At 45.3% G+C, this 15,571-nt stretch overlaps 1 protein-coding gene across 1 annotated transcript; it reads right to left on the minus strand.

Annotated features, from left to right (window-relative positions):
• Positions 1 to 3,836: 3,836 nt before the first annotated feature.
• Positions 3,837 to 8,070, minus strand: Hspa5 (heat shock protein family A (Hsp70) member 5). Its single transcript, XM_036185993.1, has 9 exons — positions 7,988 to 8,070; positions 7,708 to 7,902; positions 7,374 to 7,605; positions 6,855 to 6,992; positions 6,422 to 6,534; positions 5,940 to 6,330; positions 5,577 to 5,814; positions 5,122 to 5,289; positions 3,837 to 4,748 (listed from the first exon to the last, which is right to left on the minus strand). Exons 2-9 carry the CDS (start codon positions 7,827 to 7,829, stop codon positions 4,186 to 4,188), a joined length of 1,965 nt encoding a protein of 654 aa, XP_036041886.1. The 5' UTR covers positions 7,830 to 7,902; positions 7,988 to 8,070; the 3' UTR covers positions 3,837 to 4,185.
• Between the last annotated feature and the right edge of the window lie 7,501 nt (positions 8,071 to 15,571).

The following is a 15,571-nucleotide window of genomic DNA, read 5'->3' on the forward strand; positions in this document are numbered from 1 at the left end:
TAAAAAAAGGACTTTGGCCTGGCGGTGGTGGTGCACACCTTTAATCCCACCACTCGGGAGGCAGAGGCAGGTGAATCTCTGTGAGTTCGAGGCCAGCCTAGGCTACAGAGTGAGTTCCAGGACAGGCTCCAAAGCTACACAGAGAAACCCTGTCTCGAGGACCCCCTCCCCGGTCCCCAAAAGAAGAGGACTTTGAGATGGCTCAGCAGATAAAGGTACTTATTTGTGTGTGTGTGTGTGTGACAGGGTTTCTCTGTAGCTTTAGAGTCTGTCCTGGAACTCGCTTTGTAGACCAGGCTGGCCTCGAACTCACAGAGACTCGCCTGCCTCTGACTCCCAAGTGCTGGGATTAAAGGCGTGCATACCACCTCCCAGCAGTACTTACTTACTCTTAAACCTGATGGCCTGAGTTCAAAACCAGGAACCTACATGACAGAGCATCCACTCCCAGAAGTTGTCCTCTGACTTCTGCATTGTAACAGTGAGTATCTATTCACATACTGGATGGATAAATGGATGGTTGGTTGTTTTTTTTTTCTTTTAAATAAAAAAAATATATCTATCTTGTGTCGTGCACATCTTTAATCCCAGCACTCAGGAGGCAGAGGCCTGGCCTACAAAGTGAGTTCCAGGACAATCCAGAGCTGTTACATAGAGAAACCATGTCTTGAAAGAAAAATAAATATAGGGCTGGAGAGATGGCTCAGAGGTTAAGAGCACTGACTGCTCTTCCAGAGGTCCTGAGTTCAATTCCCAGCACCCACATGGTGGCTCACAACCATCTGTAATGAGATCTGGCACCCTCTTCTGTATACATAATAAATCTTTAAAATAAATAATATATATATATATGTATATGTATATGTGTATGTATGTATGTGTATGTGTGTGTGTTTATACATATACATATGTATATGTAACTAAGTCTGTGGGCCAAAGCTCAGTCAAATGTTAAAATTGATCTTGTTCGCTTCATGCTGGGGTCAAGAATTCTCCAATATATTCTCTATCCTTTTTTTTTAACTGAGAATCAAACCCAGGGCCTTGCACTTGCTAGGTAAGTGCTCGACCACTGAGCTAAATCCCCGACCCATATTCTCCATCTTGCACTTAACTTTGGTACTGGGTAGCCCAGTGCAAACAATTCCATTATAAAGTTTTACTAGCACCCAGCATTCGGGAGGCAGAGGCAGGCGGATCTCTGTGAGTTCGAGGCCAGCCTGAGCTACCAAGTGAGCTCCAGGAAAAGGCACAAAGCTACACAGGGAAACCCTGTCTTGGGGGGGGGGGGGGGAAGAACCACAAGACAAGAAAAAAAAAAGTTTTGCTAGCAATAAAATCTGTGAATACCCAAACTAGGTATTGTAGTAAACATTTATCAGTTGGAATCTCTTTTTTTAATCTCTTTTTAATATGCATTAGCTAGTCATTAGAAAAAAGTTGCCAGGCGGTGGTGGCACATGCTTTTAATCCCAGCACTCGGGAGGCAGCGGTAGGGGGATCTCTGAGTTCGAGGCCAGCCTGGGCTACAGAGTGAGTTCCAGGAAAGGCGCAAAGCTACACAGAGAAACCCTGTCTTGAAAAACCAAAATAAAAAAAGTGCAGACAAGGGGCTGGAGAGTTAGCTCATCAGTTAAGAGCCTGTTCTCACAGAGAACCCAGGTTCAGTTCCCAGGACTTATGTGGTAGCTGACAACTGTCCCTAATTCCAGTTCCTGGGGATCCTATGTCTGACACTCTGCAGGCAAAACACTGATTGGGTGCATCCCCTAAACCTTGTTCAGGCACATTACCCATCTAAAAATAAAGAAAAAAAAAAAAGGCAAGAGTATGGTGGTGTATGCCTTTAATCCCAGCCTAGTCTACATAGTGGGACCCTTTTTAAAAAAAGTGCTAGTGCCCAGAGGCAGTGGTGCACCTTTAATCCCAGCACTGGGAGGCAGAGCCAGGCGGATGGATCTGTGTGAGTCCGAGGCCAGCCTGGGCTACAGAGCGAGATCCAGGACAGGGAACTGTCTCGGGGTGGGGGTGGGGGGGGGGGGGGGGGTGGGGTAGTGCTAGCAATGGAGGACAAGAGTGAAGATTGCCTCTTGTCATTCCTACTCACCCTTGACCCAGCATGAAGCTAACAAGGCCAGTTTTAACATTTAACTGGGCATTGGCCCCATGACTTAAAATGCACTCCAGACCTGCCCAAATACTTGCCTATTGGTGTTTTTGAAGCAAAAATCTGACAGCCTAGACTGGCTGAAAACTTGTCATCCCCTGCCACAGCATCCCAGAGTACTAGGATTATAGGCATGTTCTATCATGCTCCTGCCCATCTCTTTTTTTTAGGGTAGGGTGGACAGATGAGGTAGGATCTCACACTGTAACCTCAACTTGCTGTAATCCTCCTGCCTCAGCCAGCTTCCTGAATGTGGGAATTACTGGCATGAGCTATCATGCTGTGTTCAAAATATATCAGACAATGCACAAGTATGAATCCCAAGAGTAGGACAGAGTTGTTGTCAGGTCCCCAAATCTACCATTCTTACTAAATTAACATTACAGCTGGTTGCCCAGTTATAAAACACCTGTCTTTGGGCAGTACTGAATTTCATGTTAGCACTGGACAAAATCCTCATCGCTGATTACCTAGCTCATCCCTTTTCTGAGGAAGCCAATCTATATAAACAATCCTCAACCAGTCCTTTGACTATCAAGTGAAGTTTGTAATTTCAGGGTTACTATATACAATCCACCACAGTACCAGTAAAACGCTTCAGAAGTGGGAGTTCTGACCAAATTAGGCTTCATAAGCCCCCATGAACTACACAATTGAAGCTATTTCATTAATCCTGCTTCCAGCCTGAGCCACTACACAGTATGCCAGTGCTGGGTTTCGAATCCAGGGCTTCATACATGCTGGACAAGTGCTCTCTACCAACTGAAGTACATCCTCAGGCCATGATGTGTTTGTTTTGCTTTTTGGAGACAGGGTCTCTAGAGCTCACTAGGTAGACCAGGATGGCCTCAGAGATGCTCCTGAGTGCTTCTGTCAAAGGTGTGTATAAATGTGTACTTTCTAACTATCAATCTTAAAATATAAATTACAAAAGTACACCCCAGTGATAGGAAGTGTTTAGCACATTCAAGGCCCTGGGGTGTGAACTTACACCACAAAGAAAAATAAAATATAAGTCATAGGTCATTTTTCTCTCCAGCGGAGTATTAAACCCAGGGCTTCACACTTGCTATACAATGAATGCCCTAGCACTGAGTATATATGGCAGCCTCAGTGCCCTAGCTGGGGCTTGGACTTGCCCTTCTCCTGCCACAGCTGGAATTACAAGCCTGGCATATCACCAGTTCATAAAGAATCCATAGCCCCACAGCATTACTTAACAAAAATCAGAAAGGGCAGTGGTGGTGCACACTTTTAATCCCAGCACCCGCAAGGCAGAGACACATGGATCTGAATTTGAGGCCAGCCTGGTCTAAGTGTGAGTTCTAAGATAGCCAGGGCTACAAAGAGACCTTATCTTGAAATACTTAAACCAAATAACAAAACACCCACAGAGAGCAATTTTACAAAGGGGAAGTAAGATTTTAATCATGTTCAAGAGAACTGGACTTAGGATCTATGTGAAACCCTTGCCTAGAGGAAGAAACAAGCACACTGCCTTTGCCTTGCTGTAAAGACAAATTCCCAGGTAGTGGTACCACCCAGCAACATCACAAGCAACCCCCCCTTCCCTGCCCAACATACAGACAGACACACCTGAGAATCCAGCCTTAAATTTTTGTTAGTTATCTAAAATAAATGACAGATAATTACAAGCTTCTCACAAAAATTAGACCAGTGTAAATAACAAACATTTATTGGTGTCACTTATGGTAGAAAAAAGTTCCTACACCAGATGTGCATGACCCAATTGTTAAATAGAACATTTCCAAGGTGAACACACACCCTGACCTAGCTTTTCCCCAATTTTTAAAATAGCCAATTCCTCCTTCCCGACCCCAAGACATGTGAGCAACTGCTAATGAAAAGCAGTAAACAGCCACTTGGGCTACAGCATTTTCAACTCCACTCTGAGGTGAAGATTCCAATTACATTCGAGACTTAGGTTCTCTCAATTTTCCCTAACGGAAGTTCCTGAGTCCAGTATTTACAATATTACAGCCCTAGCAGGTCAGTGCCTACAACTCATCTTTTTCTGATGTATCCTCTTCACCAGTTGGGGGAGGGCCTGCACTTCCATAGAGTTTGCTAATAATGGGCTGAACAATTTCTTCTAGTTCCTTCTTTTTAGCTTTAAAGTCTTCAATGTCCGCATCTTGGTGGCTTTCCAGCCATTCAATCTTTTCCTCTACAGCTTTTTCCATGGTTTCTTTATCTTCAGAGGAAAGTTTACCTCCCAGCTTTTCTTTATCCCCAATCTGGTTCTTGAGAGAGTAAGCGTAGCTTTCCAATTCGTTCCTGGTGTCAATGCGCTCTTTGAGTTTTTTGTCTTCCTCAGCAAACTTCTCAGCATCGTTAACCATCCTTTCAATTTCTTCCGGCGTCAGGCGATTCTGGTCATTGGTAATTGTGATTTTGTTTTTGTTTCCTGTACCTTTGTCTTCGGCCGTGACACGAAGAATACCATTAACATCTATCTCAAAGGTGACTTCAATCTGGGGCACCCCACGGGGAGCAGGAGGAATTCCAGTCAGATCAAATGTACCCAGAAGATGGTTGTCTTTTGTTAGGGGTCGTTCACCTGGAGTAACAACAGGAAAAACGTGTTATTGACAAGTCTAGTGCACTGGTATCCTTACACTTCAACCTGTTAGAATGTGTGTATGTGTAGCTTTATTGAGGTAAAAGTAACTTAGTATTGGAGTAAGAGCAGCAACTCACTGGGTTGCTCTGAACCAAATTTCATTTCTTAAAAAGCACTGTAAGACCCTTAATTTGTATTCCAAAAGCCAGTGGACAAGAATGCTAAGTACTGAATCTAAAATTCAACACCAAGCAACCTCTTCATTTGAATTAAGATAAGATACTTCTTTCCCTGGCATTTTAATAATGTATTATTAGATCCAAAGTCACACTCTGCGAACCACACAATATTTGTGAATGTAAGTCATTACCTTCATAGACTTTGATTGTTACAGTTGGCTGATTATCAGAAGCTGTGGAAAAGATCTGAGACTTCTTGGTGGGAACCACAGTGTTCCTTGGAATCAGTTTGGTCATGACACCTCCCACAGTTTCAATACCAAGTGTAAGGGGACATACATCAAGCAGTACCAGATCACCTGCAAAGGAAAAGTAATCAAGTTAGAGTCTGGTTAGAATCTTAAAAGCACTACCAAGCAATCTCCCTCTGTCATTTACCCAGGTTCTAATCATAAACAGTTTAGGGCAAATGAAATAACAGCTGATAATGATTTTTAACTAAGCCTGACCCAAGTCTTGGCATCACTGTACCTGTATTAGCTGTGTGACCTGTTGCTCCTAACCCTACAGCTTTCTAAAGCAACAGCTGATGACAGTCTTCCCGTCAAGGTACTCAAGCATGTGAAAGATGCAGACAGTGACTTACCTGTATCTTGATCACCAGAGAGGACACCAGCCTGGACAGCAGCACCATATGCTACAGCCTCATCAGGATTTATGCCACGAGATGGCTCCTTGCCATTGAAGAACTCTTTCACCAACTGCTGAATCTTTGGAATTCGAGTAGATCCACCAACCAGAACAATTTCATCAATATCAGATTTCTTCAAATCAGAGTCTTCCAACACTTTCTGGACCGGCTTCATGGTAGATCGGAACAGGTCCTAGCAAAAAAAGGCATGATTACTGTGGTACCCAGTGTACCTGGACATTGTTTAGTTGCCCTTCATTCAGGTACCCTAAATCCTACAGTCTAAACGGATCTCACCAGCACTGTCAAAGAACATACCATGTTCAGCTCTTCAAATTTGGCCCGAGTCAGGGTCTCAGAGAAGTCTTCTCCTTCGAAGAAGGACTCGATTTCAATCCTTGCTTGATGCTGAGAAGACAGGGCTCGCTTAGCCTTCTCTACCTCACGACGAAGTTTCTGCACAGCTCTGTTGTCTTTTCTAACATCTTTCCCAGTTTTCTTTTTGTACAGCTTGATAAAGTGTTCCATAACCCGCTGATCAAAGTCTTCCCCACCGAGATGAGTATCTCCATTAGTGGCCACCACTTCGAAGACACCATTGTCAATGGTGAGAAGAGACACATCAAAGGTTCCACCACCCAGGTCAAACACAAGAATATTCTTCTCTCCCTCTCTCTTATCCAGGCCATATGCAATAGCAGCTGCTGTGCTGTAAGAACAAAAAGGAGGGAAAAAAGCTTAGTCAGGTTCCCATCTCCCCTACTCTGCAAACACACTGGACCTCTGAGCTCCACACTTACGGCTCATTGATGATCCTCATGACATTGAGTCCAGCAATGGTGCCAGCATCTTTGGTTGCTTGACGTTGGGCATCATTGAAGTAAGCTGGCACAGTAACAACTGCATGGGTAACCTAGAAGGACAACAAAGATACTCAAGTAGACTTTGTTTCTTCCTGTCTTACCAACCACAGTCAAAGCACCACATCAGTTCCTAAACCAGCTTACTGATAAGGATGTAAATCATACACTTTACAACCACAGAATTAAATGACAACGTATGAAAACTGACTAGCATTTAGCTTGACCTCCCACAAAGCACGAAATCATTATGCCTGACAAAAGTTGTTACTGGTCAGAATAAAAGCTTTTAATCCAGGAAGGCCTCCCCACATAAGCCAACAGAGACAGCCGCAACCTTCAACAATTAACATCGTTCCACACATGTATTTACCTTCTTTCCCAGATATGCTTCAGCAGTTTCTTTCATTTTAGTGAGAACCATGGCAGAAATTTCTTCTGGGGCAAATGTCTTCGTTTGCCCACCTCCAATATCAACTTGAATGTATGGTTTAGTTTTCTTTTCAACCACCTATGGTAAAGAATTAATTTAAAGGTAATTTTCTCGAAGCTGAAACAATGGTGCCACAAACTTTAGAGAAAAAAAAAATCATTTCCTCTCTCCCATAGCCTGATTCATCTTGGTCCCTTGGGAGACCTCGACTGAAACTAAGAAAGCTGTATGGGATAGATCACCGGTTTTAGTCTATCTTTCAACTTTTAGACATTGTAACAGCGTCACGTTTTATAACAATACTAAAAACCACAACATCTAAAACCGTTACATAAACCCCGACCGCATCCTTCTAGCGGTTTCAATGTTTTTCCGCCTAGTCTCAGTCCCCCAATATTCCCACCACCCCAGCCGCCCCCTTCAACGTCGTGGGGGAAAACCCAAACAAACGGATCGAACCTTGAAAGGCAAGAACTTGATGTCCTGCTGCACCGAAGGGTCATTCCAGGTGCGTCCGATGAGGCGCTTGGCGTCGAAGACCGTGTTCTCGGGATTGGAGGTGAGCTGGTTCTTGGCCGCATCGCCAATCAGACGCTCGCCTTCGGGAGTGAAGGCCACATACGACGGCGTGATGCGGTTGCCCTGGTCGTTGGCTATGATCTCCACGCGGCCGTTCTTGAACACACCGACGCTGACGGAAGACGCCCCAGAAAAGGCATCAGCACCTCACCTTCTCACGCCAGCGCGGGGGCCACGCCCCACTCTCCCCCCGCCGCGGTGAAACGCCACTTACCAGGAATAGGTGGTCCCCAGGTCGATGCCGACCACCGTGCCCACGTCCTCCTTCTTCTCCTCCTCCTCGGCCCGCACCGCGCACAGCAGCAGCAGCGCCGCCGCCACCACGGTCAACTTCATCGCTCAGCGGTCGGTCAGGAGTCTCGGGAGTCCAGCAACAGGCGGTGGCCGCGGAGCGCGACGACGTTCCTATCTGAGGGCGACAGAAGCGCCGGGGTCACGAGGAGCCGCGACACAGGCTCGAAGTAGGCCTGGAAAAAGCAGGCCGCGGCGCTTACCTCCCACCGCCGCGAAGGCCCGAGGATCCCTGTCAGTGTTGTCTTGGCCAATGTGGAGCGCGCCGTCGCCGACTCGGCTTATATACTCTCCCCCCAGCCCCGTCGTGGAGGCCTCCGATTGGCGAAGGCGCTTCTCGTTGGAGGCCGCTGATTGGTCCATGCCACCAAGCTGGCCGCTGCCGATTCGAAGCGGCCTCCTCCGCAGCTTACGTCACTGCTACGCCCCCCGGGGCTGACTCATTGGCTACTGGTCGGTCTCAACGGCCGCCAATGAGAGGCAGCATCCGCCCCGTGCGCTGCTCCTATTGGCTGGGAAGCTGCCTGTCCCTCGCGTGACCTCTCACCCCGAGACCGTTTCCGCCGGTAACCGTCCAGGTCCTCCCCTCACGCCGGGCCCCGGGGGACCGGTGCGGGTTCTGCATGTCAGTTCCCTCGGGCCGGTGGCACTCCGGTCCTCCCCTCTCCGTCCGGAGCTGCCCCGCCTCGGCGTAGATGCGGTGGTCGCCTGGGAACACGTCTCTGCCCTGCTGGCCTCCACACGCTCTCGGCTGTCCGAGCGTCCAGGGCCTGTGCTGCTCACCCGGCCTGCACCTCGCTGCGAATCGTGGCTCTTCTCAGCCAACTGTTTCCCCTTCACCCCCGGGCCAGATGCATTTGTCTATCCAGGCCTTTCCAATTTCCTTTTCCCGGAGTTAAGTCCCGGGATTGGGCTGGCCAGGGGCAACCTAGTCCTGAGCCCCTCTATGCTGCGGCTGTTCTATGAATAAGCGAGCACTTTCCACCCTGAGATGTATCTCCCCACCCCTCTCTCTAGCTTGTCGCCCCCTCATGTTCCCTGTCCTTAGCTATCATTTTATTTATCATTTACAAGTCCTTCATTTCCTTCTTGACACCATCCTACTCTTGACTCTTGAAATAGGTTTGATATGCTAAAGGCATTTAGCAGACAAAAAATCTTGCTGATGCTTTACTATTGCATAATAATAGTATGTTGCAAAAAAAAAAAAATAAATAACAAGCGACTACTTAAGCTAATTATGTGTTTTATAGTTTCTTTAGTTTTGAGATAGGGCATTATACACGAGGCCCAGGCTGGTCTTGAACTACTGATCCTCCTTAAAACACTGTTCTATGTTTTTTTTTTCATGTGTCATTTAGTCCTTCGCTTAATTCTTGGTAGGTCTTTCCCATTTTCCAGATGAGAACATCAAGTAAAAAGGTGGTTAAATAGAATAGTCATTGTTCTGACGAGTGGTGGAGGTAGAAATGATTACCTGGTTGATTTTACTCAATATCTTATGTCATTGACTTTTTTTTTTTTTTTTAAAAGATGGGGACTCATGTAGCTAGCCTCAAACACTGTGTAGCAGATGACTTTGAACCCCTGAACCTTCTACCTATACCTCCCAAGTGCTGGGATTAATAGGCATAGGCATATATTACCATGCCCAGTTGGGACTTGAACCCGGGACTCTGTACATGCTAGGCACCTGACATCCATCCCCTGGGCTGGAGCTCTCAAACCCACTCTACTGTCTCTGCCTCCCAAGTGTTTATATACAGGCTTATAGAAGATGCGTGGGGCATTGTCACAGGCAAGAAATTACTCCGTATTCCCATTAAATGTATTCTGATCTTCATAAGTACACTGTCTAAATACTACTGAAACATTACAAACAGTTCACTAAAATGCTGAGCTGTGTGTGAGTCAGTGTTGAGGAATTTTCTCCTCCTTCCTCAAAGGTTATGTTGGTGATTCAGTTGACTCCATCCCTTCTATAGAGGTTGCATCATACAGCTTTCAGTAAGACTTGCAATACTGCTCTAACAGTGATCTGCCTCTGGATTGCATCAGTCATTTATCAAGATAGAAACCACTAAGCCCAGTTTACTGCTACACACCTTAATCCCAGGTCCTCTGAAAAGCCAGGGCTCTTAACCACCCAGCATCTTTGCAGATACATCTATTTAGCTTGAATTTTAAAGGAGACTACAGCAGGACATGGTGGCAGAGGCAGGAGGATCTCTGAGTTCAAGGCTAACCTGGTCTAAATAGCTCCAGGACAGCCAGAGCTGCATATTGAGACCCTATCTCAAAAAAAGTAAAATAAAAATTTTTTAAAAAGAAATTAAAAAAACCACTATTTGACCACATTAAAGCTTCATGTTTTCAGGCACATCTGGATCACAGTCTAGTTCCACTAAAATACAAAACTCAATTTCAGCCTCTCAATTAGTGGAGTAAATACTTGCAACCAATTTTTCTAACATTTAGAAAAGTGATACCTGAGCCAGACCTAGTGGCTCAGACATGTAGCCCCAACTACTGAAGAGGATCACAAGTTCCATGTGTTCCTGGGCTACAGAGTGAGTTCAAGGACAGCCTAGGAAACTTAGTGAAAGCCCTGCTCAAAAGAGGAAGCTGGAGTTGTGGTTCTGGGTTAGAGCACTTGCCTAGCATCCTTGAAGCTCCAATCTCAATCCCTGCCCCACCCTGCTCACGCACACAGACACAGACACAGACACAGACACACATACACACACACACACACACACACACATGCACACACACACAATGTCGTGCTAACTTAATTTGGGTTTGGGTTGGGTTAGGTTGACATGGACTCATGTAGCTTGCCTCCTATACTCTATGTAGTCAAGGCTAGCCTTAAACTTGTGCCGAGTGCTGGGATTTGAAAGTATGTCACCAAGTTTGTCTCTCTGGCCAGCTTCTAAACCAGTGGTTCTCACCTTTTTCCCCATTGGCCATCTGAAGGCAAGATGGGTCCCCGCAGCTCCACTGGGGTCACTCTTGGAGGTTCGGCCAGGGCTCTTGCTCCTGCCATGTCTGCTCGGACCGCACAGTCTGACCTGGAAATACGGCCTGTCATGTGCCGTCAGTGTTTCCGCCAGTACTCGAAGGACATAGGCTTCATTGAGTTGGACTAAGCGGCCTTGAATGGAATATTCCAGACTGTCTACACAGTGAAACAGATCATGCTCGTCTTTGTACATAAAGAATAAAAAAATGAGGACCTTCAAAACAAAACACACACACACACACACACACACACACACACACACACACACACACACCAGGGTTTCTCAACCTTCCTAACCTGCGACCCTTTAATACAGTTCCTCTGTATGTTGTGGTGACCCCAACCATAAATTACTTTTGATGCTACTTCATAACTGTAATTTTGCTACTGGTAGGAATCATGATGTAAATATGTTTTCCAGTGGTCTTATGTGACCCCTGTGAAAGGGTCAGGGTTTGTGATCTACATGTTGAGAACCACTATGCTGGTGGCTATAGTATCCTTTACTTTCTTTTCTCCTGGGTAGGAGTTGTATCGAGACAGGGTTTGTAAACCAGGCTGGCTTCGAACTCTCAGAGATCTGCCTGCCTCTGCCTTGAGAGTGTTATGATTAAAGGCATGTGCCACCACTGCCCAGCTCTTTTCTTTTTTGAGACTAAATGTTGCTAGCTAAGCTTACTACATATTCCTGGCTGGCCTAGAACTTGCTATATAGATTTATCTGGCTTTAAATTCACAGAGATTCCCCCTGCCTCTACCTCCCCAGTGCTGAGATTAAAGTTATGAGCCACCATGTCCTGCTGTAATTTCCTTTAAAATTCAAGCTAAATAGAACTGGGAAGATGCTCAGTGGTTAAGAGCACTGGCTGCTCTTTCAGAGGACCCACACAGCACCTCTCAATCATCTGGGAATCCAATACCTTCTATCTGCTGCAGGTACCAGACATGCACATGATGCACAGATATACATGTAAGCAAAATACCCATACACATAAATTTCTTTTTAAAAAAGATTCATTTATTATGTATACAGAAGAGGGTGTCAGATCTCATTACAGATGGTTGTGAGCCACCATGTGGGTACTGGAAATTGAACTCAGGACCTCTGGAAGAACATTAGGTGCTCTTAACCTCTGAGCCATCTCTCCAGCCCCCACAAATTACTTTTAAACACACACACACACACACACACACACACACACACACACACACACACATATATATATATATCACATTAACATAGCAGAGGCAGGTGGATCTCTGTGAGTTTGAGGCCAGCCTGGGCTACAGAGTGAGTTCCAGGAAAGACGCAAAGCTACACAGAGAAACCCTGTCTCAAAAAACAAACAAACAAACAAGGCCCAAGAGACACAGAAGTTTGCCTAAGGAGTCACACATCTGAGAAGTGGACCCAGGGTTTGAGCCTTTGAACCGTGGGAATTTGATTTTGTTGTCGTTTGGCTTATTTTTATTAATTTTAAATTATGTGTGTGTCTGTGCACATGAGTAGAGGTACCCTTGGAGGCCAGAAGAAGGTATTAGATCCCCTGGAGCTAGATTACAGGCAGTTGTGAACCACCTAACAGGAGACTAGAACTCAGTTTCTCTGGAAGAACACTGTATACTCATAACCACTGAGCCATCTCTCCAGCCCATTGGCTTTCTGAGACAGTTTCTCACTCTGTGGTCCTGGCTGGCAAAGGATGGCCTCAAATGCCTCACCTTCCTGCCTCTACTTCCTAAATTGTTGTTTAGGAGGTGGGAAAAGTTTGACTTTTTTAAGGTTTATTTTTATTTTATGCATAAGGTGTTTTGCCTGCATGTATGTCTGTGCACTACATGCACACTTGGAAGCCAGAAAAGGGCATCAAAACATCTGGAATTGAAGTTACAAACCTCTGTTAACTGCCGTGTGGATGCTCAGAATGGGACCTGGGTCCTTCTTCCAGAGTTGCACATGCGCCTAACCACCAAGCAATCTCACCAACCCTGGGAAGTGTAGTTTTTAACCTCTACAGGATTAGGTTATCATCTTCAACTTCAGGCTCATAGGACAAGGAACAGCTGCATATTTTATAAATATTTTGATAAGGAAATAGAGGCTTTTATCTAGCAAGTTAAACCAGCTCGTTTTTCTTGTGCTCCTATGAGTAAGAAAATACCTTTCAATCAGTGATAAAGCTAAGCCAGGTGGCTGGAGAGATGGCTCAGAGGTTGGGAGCACTGGCTGTTCTTCCAGAGGTCCTGAGTTCAATTCCCAGCAACCACAAGATGGTTTATAACCATCTGTAATGAAATTTGGTGCCCTCTTCTGGCCTGCAGGGATGCAGGCATAACACTGTATGCATAATCAATCAATCAATCAATAATAAATAAAAAATTTTTTTAAAAAGCTAAGCTAGGGTAGGCCTCACCAGGCTTAGGTATCATTTATGTATTTGTGGTGAGTTGAGGGCTGTTTGCTGCTGGGTACATCTGTCTACCTGGCCTGTAAACTTTTGGGAATTCTCCTCTCTGCCATCTGTCTTGAGGTAGGAAGACTGGAATTATGGAAGCACGCTACTGTCTTGCTTTTGATGTTTGTTTTGGGGTCCAAACCCTGGTCCTCATACTTGCACAGCAAGTGCTTTATCCATGGGCAATCTCCCCAGCTCAATTTGTGTGTGAGTGTGTGTGAGTGCATGTGAGTGTGTGTGAGAGAGTGTGAGTGTGTGTGTGTGTGATTTTGTCATGTCGAAGTGTGGTGAATGTGGTCGTCAGGACAGCTTGGGGGAATCTCCTCCCACCGTGTGTGTCAGGGTAGAACGCAGGCTTTGAGATAAGCACCTTTACACCCCAAGCCATCTCACTGGCTGGCTCACTCTTCCTTTCTTCTTTCTTTTCTTTTCTTTTTGGATTTTTCAAGACAAGGTTTCTCTGTGTAGCAGCTCTGGCTGTCCTGGAACTTGCTTTGTAGACCAGGACATGGTAGTTATCACTGCATAGAGATTTCAGCAATCTTAGAAATCTCAGAAATATGAGGCAAATTTTTAGGTCAGTGTGGGTTACAAGTGAGTTCTGGGATAGCCTGAACTAAAGAATAATACCTTATTTGTATTAAAAAAAAAAAAAAGAGGCTGGGCATGGGGGTGCACGCCTTTAATCCCAACACTGGGGAGGCAGAGGCAGGAGGATCTCAGTGAGTTCAAGGCTAGCTTGATCTATAAAGCAAGTTCCAGGACAGCCAGGAATGTTACACAGAAAAACATTGTCTCAAAAAAAAAAAAAAAATAAATAAATAAAAGAAAGAAATCTAAAAAATAAACATCTAGAATTATAGTTCAGTGGTAGAGTGCTTGTCTCAAATGTACCAGGCCTTAAATTCAACTCCCTGTACTGTCCAATAAATATATATATGAAAGGCAAGCTGGATTTAGTGGTACATCTTGCAAACCCAGCACCTGGGAGGCCGAGGCAGGAAGAAGAAAGAGTTCAAGGCCAACCTGGACTACAGAGGGAGCCCTGTCTCCAAAAACCCAAAACAACAACAAGACAAAAGATGAGAAAGACAAAAGTAAAAAGTATGTTTGAGGAAATACACTGAAGGGTGAAGTCCACTTAACTTTGTATTTTAATTAAAATAAATATGTGTGTTTTAATTTAAATATAAGATCAAGTCTGGGCTGGAGAGAAGGCTCAGAGTTTGCTCTTCCAGAGGTTCTGAGTTCAATTCCCAGCACCCAGCTCACAACCACCTGTAATGAGATCTGGTGCCCTCTTCTGGAGGGCAGGCATAGTAAATAAATAAATTTTGTTTGTTTGTTTTTTCAAGACAGGGTTTCTCTGTGTTGCTTTGTGCCTTTCCTGGAACTCGCTTTAGAGACCAGGCTGGCCTCAAACAGAGTACTAATGTACTAACCTTGCTTTTTGGCTTCCGTAGTTCCTGCTTCTGGCTAACTGCTATTGTAACTGAAGTATGTCAGTCCAGAACATGATTTTCGAGCTTAAAAGCTCACCCTGAGAAAGGCTTGATGCTCCACTGCCTCTACCTCCCGAGTGCTGGGATTAAAGGCATGCGCACTGTGCCTGTGGAGGTATTTTTAATATAAGAGAAGCAATTAGATGTGCTGCTGTGCTGCTTGTTTTGTGGCAGGATCTCACTATGCAACCCTGGTTGGCCTGGAACTCACTGTGTAGCTCAGGCTAGCTTCTAACTCATGGAGATCCACTTGCCTCTGCCTGCAGGGTACTGGGGTTATAGGAGTGTGCCAGCGGGCCTGAGTTAGATGTGCCACTCCAAATGCATCTCCAACAGTTTTCATCGAATTCAAAGCAGGGACTGACTAATTTTCACTGAAAGAAATCTTGAAAACTGACTCTTGGTGGGTGAGATGCCTTAGAGTTTATTTATAGGCCTGGTTGTTCTGGGGGTGTTCACCAGAGAAGGCTGCTCAGACAAGGGCTTAATTACCTGACTAGTGATTACACTGGGTGTTCGGGATCCCAGTGGAGCATCAAGCCTTTCTCAGGGTGAGCTTTTAAGCTCGAAAATCATGTTCTGGACTGACATACTTCAGTTACAATAGCAGTTAGCCAGAAGCGGGAACTATGGAAGCCAAAAAGCAAGGTTAGTACATTAGAGACTTTCCCAGAACTATGGACTTTGATGGGTTAGGCCTTTGTTTTAGTGTTGGCAGGTGGTACTGTGTCCATGCTGAGTTCTATAGCCTGAATGACACTCTACTATGGAGTCAGTCATGCTAAGATCTGGGGTCCTGTTATA

This window comes from Onychomys torridus, chromosome 4, assembly GCF_903995425.1.
Source record: "Onychomys torridus chromosome 4, mOncTor1.1, whole genome shotgun sequence".
Classification (NCBI taxonomy): Eukaryota; Metazoa; Chordata; class Mammalia; order Rodentia; family Cricetidae; genus Onychomys; species Onychomys torridus.